At 42.1% G+C, this 5,813-nt stretch overlaps 1 protein-coding gene across 5 annotated transcripts in view; it reads left to right on the top strand.

The window, feature by feature from the left end:
- Nucleotides 1–5,399, top strand: part of CTXN3 (cortexin 3) — an 11,390-nt gene extending 5,991 nt beyond the window's left edge. For 3 of the 5 annotated variants that reach the window (XM_045285164.1, XM_045285165.1, XM_045285166.1), the window contains exons 2-4: nt 346–436; nt 1,802–1,893; nt 3,360–5,399. In XM_045285164.1, coding sequence (XP_045141099.1) covers nt 3,459–3,704 — 246 coding nt within the window. In that variant the 5' untranslated portion in view covers nt 346–436; nt 1,802–1,893; nt 3,360–3,458 and the 3' untranslated portion in view covers nt 3,705–5,399. The other 2 variants (XM_045285167.1, XM_045285168.1) reach the window with 2 other exon arrangements.
- The last annotated feature ends 414 nt before the right edge of the window (nt 5,400–5,813 follow it).

Genomic DNA, 5,813 nt, shown 5'->3' with positions numbered 1-5,813 from the left:
ATAGTTTTATGTATCATTTTCCTTGGTCAAATATTGCAATTTAATAGGAACCTTTGATGATATGACCCAACCAAGTTATTTTAATTGGAAGTTGGCACCATGATATACAATTCACCAATCCTGTCGGGTTTTCATTTGCTTTCACCCATAGTTTCTCATCACTTCCGTGTATCTGGAAGGGGAGGGGTGATGATTATGGAGAATATATTTTTGTGGGTTAGTAGACTTTTCGAAACACATAATCAAGCAGGAGAGCATGTTAACCACATCATTGCGTCTTGCCTTTTAATCAGCCTGGGCTGGTACAACTACCAACTGAAGCTAATTTTTAAATCATTCTAATAGCTGCTTTCCCAGTGGAGAAGCCAGGCACCCAGAGTGATGGACAGAGGAGCTGAAGAGGGAGATGTGGTGGTCATCTGAATTCGATGACTTGGTAAGTTGCTGTGACTTCTGGGAATGGCTGCCTGTCATGGCAGCCCCTACATGGATGAGCGGTGTGGTAGCTCTAAAACATGAGTGGCATGGGAGAGGCCTAGGGAGATGTTGGACTTGGAAAAATGAACTTGGCAGTGTGCCTTGTTTGGAGGAAAATGCTGGAGGGGGTGATACCTTGTGGATATGAAGCCAACTGTCATCTGTGGAGACCAGTGGTGGAAGGAAGGGCCTGGAAAAGCCTCTGTTGGACTGGCCAGTTGCTTGTGGTTACAGAACCATTCACACAAGCCCGTAAGGTTCTAGACCCAGTTTTGTTGGTTTTTTATTGGACCTCACAGATTGAGAAATTCTTATTTTGTAAACTTAGAGCTTGTTCACTTTGCTTTTTCTATATTTCCTTTGGGGTTATATAGCGTTTTCACAGCGTTCTTTCTGAAAATGCCTGCCCACCTCAGCTGTATTGAGAATAGACAAAGATCAAAAGGCTCCAGGCCCCGGAGGACATGAGATTCTGGAATGAGTTAAGCCAGTAGAGCGAGCAGACACAAAGTGAAGGACTATTCAGTGGGACATGAAAAGACCAGGGGACAGGTCAGGCATGGCTGAGGCATCCCTCTCTCTGTCCTCAGATGGCTGTGTTTGACCCAGAGCTTGCAGAGTTTTATACTAGATAGTATTACGGGGACAATCTTCTCTCAGTCCAATGTGGGTGGTTTTACTGGACATAAATGGCTCTAGTCTGAAGAACCAAGCATTGGAAAGTGGTCACCCTTTTTTCTTGCTCTCTCTGATCCCCACCCACTCCAACTACCCCAGTGGGAATTAACAACTGAGGCTGTAAAAACTATTGCCACTCAGTTGATTCTGATATACAAAGACCCTTTTGGACAGAGAAGGAGACTTGATGGTGACAGAGAAGGAGACCTGATGGCTATGAGTTGGGCTGCAATCCACATGGTTGGCAGTTTGAAACCACCGGCAGCTTCATGGGAGAAAGACTGGGTTTTCTACTTCCGTAAACAGTTACAGTCTCAGAACCGCACAGGGGCTTGTAATGAATTAGTTGACTCAATGGCAGTGAGTTTGGCTTTTTGGTTTATAGGACAAAGTTGAACTGCCGATGGCATTTCAAAGATAGTAAATCTTTCCAGAAGCAGACTGCCACATATTGTCCCCAGGCGTGTCGGGTGGCTTTCACACTGCTGAACTTCTGGTTAGAAGTCAAGCACTTTAACCGAGGCACCACCAGAGCTCCTTATGGCTTGCAAAGTAATTAAAACCAAACCCAATGCATTAACAACTTTGATATTCCTAAGTAGCTTATGTTCTTTTTAAAAATATAGTCAAATTTTATCCTTATCAGAATCAAAGACTTGCATACACCACAAATAAATCTACTGCAACTGAAAGTTCAGGGTCACGGAGCTGCAAAACAAGATCTTTCCCCACAAATGGGTGAGTCCTATCAGACCCACCCCACCCCCAGCTATTGGACGTACTTTGCTTTAGAAATTTTTTTTTTACTATTGTGTTTTTGTAAACTTGGAAATGCCAACAGACAGGCAAGCTGTTATTATAATTACTAACGTTGTGCTTGAAGGCAATGATTATGCTTTAACTGAAGAAATATTATATTAATGTTCTACGTCATCATTTCTTAGTTATTTTTATTTCGCTTCTTATTGTTGTAGAAAGCCGTTTCTCTGGGATCTGTGTTCATGTCCATAGCTGACTCTTCCGGGAGGGAATTTGTCTTATAAAGAGGTTCTCTGTAAATGCAAGCCAGAACATTTTCAAGAAAGCCATGCCTACCATCACTCATTTGCTTTACACACTTCCATCCAAATGGATCGAGGCTCTTATCTGAACCTTTTAGTAGCCTTCACATTGCTTTTAAAGACTAGCTATAATCTCCATAAATGTCCACTTATTTTTCTACCAGGAAAATGGAAATACTGATAACCTGTCTGTCTCTTCCCCAATATCAAGCGGCCTGCAACAGAAGGAAGCTGCTATAAATAAAATGGTCCTTTCCCCCAAAATTGCAGTCAACCAACTCCCTTTCCAAGAGTTGGTTCTCTCGGCTCTGTTCCAAGGTCAATTTTAGAGCCTGACTTGTGTTGTTTCCTGACAAAGGAAGGCAAGCAGCAGTCGGGTGACAGCTTGGGAATCAGAGACATTGCCGTTCTCTCCTGCGTCCGGCAGAAGAAAGGAAAGGCAGCTGTCTTCGTGATGCTTCAAGTGAAGCGGCACTTCTTGTTTTATTTATGCATAGAGAACTCTGCCTTCACAGAGCTGTGGTCAAGTGACAAATCCACGCAGTATATTTTAGCCTCACTCGGTACGTGGCTCGTTCACATAGGGTGTTAGCCATTGTAGAAACGAAGGGAGAGTAATAATGTTGGAAGCAAGTGGAAAGGGACTTGGGAGAGGAGGCTGAGTTGTGGAGTCAAGTCAGCATTCTTGTGTACATTTCTCCCCTTCTGTAATATGCTTAGAGGAGCCCTGGTGGCACAGTGCACTACTCTGGACTGCTGACCTTAAAGTCAGCAGTTCAAAACCACTAGTCTCTCAGTGAGAGAAAAAGGAGGTTTTCTACTCTTGTAAAGATGTACAGCCTTGGAAACCCATAGGGGCAGTTCAGCTCTGTGCTACGAGCTTGCTATGAGTTGGAAATGACTGGAGGGCAGTGAGTTTGCCTTTTAGTTTGGGGTCGTAGGGGTCCATTCCCAGTCCTCCTCTCCCAGGGTCGGCAGCTACTCCGAGGGCAGTCCAGTGATCTGATGCACGAGTAAAATAGCATGCCCCATAATGATACAGACTCACACTCTCTGGTGAGAGGAAAGCTGGTTGACAATAGACCTAGAAGATCCGATTGCCGTGTTTTCCTTGTTCCTTTTTGCCTTTCATTTGTCCTGCAGGCAGCTCAGCGTCTCCCAGGTGCAGTCACCATGACCCCAGCAAAGTGATGATGGAAGAAAAGGAAGCTGGAAGCTCCTGCGCTCTGGTTTCCACAGACGATGGATGGAGGACAGCCCGCCCCTTCACCCCTGCTGCCCCTTGGGAATGCGTCATCTGATTTTAGTATGTCGCTGGAGCAGAAAACCACGTTTGTTTTTGTCATTTTGTTGTTTATTTTCTTGGGCATCCTCATCGTCAGGTGCTTCCGGATACTTCTGGACCCATATCGGAGCATGCCGACCTCGACCTGGGCTGATGGGCTGGAAGGCCTGGAGAAAGGACAGTTTGACCATGCTCTTGCTTAGCAGGGAGGGGCGGGGCCTCCTCGGGTGGAGGTGAGCACTTCAGGTCTGGCTGAGCAGCTCCCTTCCGCCAATGTTCTCAACCAATAAAATTATCACAGCATCTGGTCCTAGATTGAGTTAGGAAAGATACCGCTGGGCTAAAAGAATTTGAGGATGTTGGTCTTGGAGATTTGTATTACTAATCACAGACTCTCTGCTTTTACTCAGTGGAGGAATATGATATTATTGGATGTGTTTGATTTCAAAGAGCGTCAATCCTGACAGACTTTGCTATAAAACAAAGCCGTCTCAGAGATTAACCAGAGACTAGAAGACTTACACGCTCCAATGTGATCCAGTTGTCAAGGCCAAGAAGAAGCTTCATTGTTCAAACTCTGTCTCAGGTTTATTTTCTTGGGAAGTGGGGCCCAGGAAAAAGAGTGGGAATGATGATGCCGAGTGTAACCCGAGATGGTACACTCGGCAGGGCTGAGAAGACTTGCTTCTGTCCTGGGTAAATATTGGTGAGGGTAATATTTTCCCCCTCACTAAATTGGAAGCTTTACAGAACTAAAAACGATTTACCAGGCCAAGCACATTCTATTTAGTCTCTTAGTCACATGCGTAGAGCTAGCTATAAAAACAAATAAACATTGTTGTCTAGTCAATCCTGACTTCTGGCGACCCCAAATGTGTGAGAGTAGACCTATGTCCCATAAGACTCTTAATAGCTGACTTTTCAAAAGTAGAGCCTCAGACCTTCTAACAAAGGCATATAGGGTGGACGCAGATCTCCAACTTACGGCTCGCTTAACCATTTGCACCACTACTCTCAAATTAGCCACACCTAACCAGAATTTGTCTCTTTATATATATCCATCCCAAATAATTGAAATTATAGTTTTATGTGCAGATTCAAGTTTTCTTTTTTAAATAAAAAGTTAATATTTAGAGGGAAAGACTTGTAAAATCTTGAGAGGGCTGTGAGTTTATGACTGTATATAGAAACTAAATAAAACTTGTCAAGAAACAGAAATGTCTCCTATTTCACCAAATTAAAGAGGAGACAATGAATGATGTTAAATGCTAAGGCTTTCGAGTTTTCCAAAAGAACAAAAAAAAGAGCAAGGACCATGAAAGGCCATCTAAGTCCTTCCTCTCTCATTTCAGGAAGGGATCCCACAAAGTGTCCTGCTCTAAGCCCTGTTTAAGTCCACCCAAAAGAGATGTGAAAGCTGTTAGTCCAACTTGTATTGTTGAGAAATCTCATTTTTAATTCCCTCATGCTATATTTATAGACGAGGTTCTCTAAGATTCTTCTCAGTCATCTTTTTTTGTAATTGCAAAAATAAAATAAAATAAAGCTCTCTATGCCCTAAAAGGTAACTTTTAGTAAAAGTGCTTTCTTGTCTCCTATTTCTTTCACATTCCTTGGGGATGCTGTTGCCCAGGCTTTCTCTTCCCTACTGTCATTCTTTTCTTTATTTTTTCAATAACAACTTTATTGAGATATAATTCATATACCATAAAACATCTCAGAGTTGTGTATTCATCTTCACCAACTGATTCTAGAATATTTTTATCACCCCCAAATGAAACACTCTTATCTATTAGCATCCAATTATCATTTCCCTCTCCCATAAATACCTTGCAATCTGTATTGATGTGCTGACTCTGGGCATTTCACATAATGGAAATAAATAATACATTTATTTTTGTCTCTGGCTTCTTTTATTTAATTTCTTCTCTTTTTTTTAAGATACAACTATGTTATTGACTGCATCTTCATTCTTTTGTATGGTCAAATAATATTCCATTGTTTGGGCATACCTTAGTTTATTTATCAATTGGCTATAATGAGTAGTACTGTGGTCCCGGTTTATATACACATTTTTAATATGGACATGTGTTTTCCATTCTCTTGGGTATCAACCAAGGAGTGGAATAACTGGGTCACATGGTAATTCTGTGTTTAACTTTCTGAGGAATTGCTCAAATATTTTCCAAAGCATCTGTACCATTTTAGACTTGCAACAGGAATAGATGAGAGTCTTGATTCTCTTTGTAACTCTTGCCAACAAATCACATTTTTTTAGTCATAGAATTTATAGTTGAATGCATCCTTCCAAG

This window comes from Echinops telfairi, unplaced genomic scaffold (genome assembly GCF_000313985.2).
Source record: "Echinops telfairi isolate 266 unplaced genomic scaffold, ASM31398v2 ScPeMD7_7469;HRSCAF=8507_1, whole genome shotgun sequence".
Taxonomy (NCBI): Eukaryota; Metazoa; Chordata; class Mammalia; order Afrosoricida; family Tenrecidae; genus Echinops; species Echinops telfairi.
Note: the sequence above shows the minus strand (reverse complement) of the source record. Positions and strands in the feature narration are given on the sequence as shown.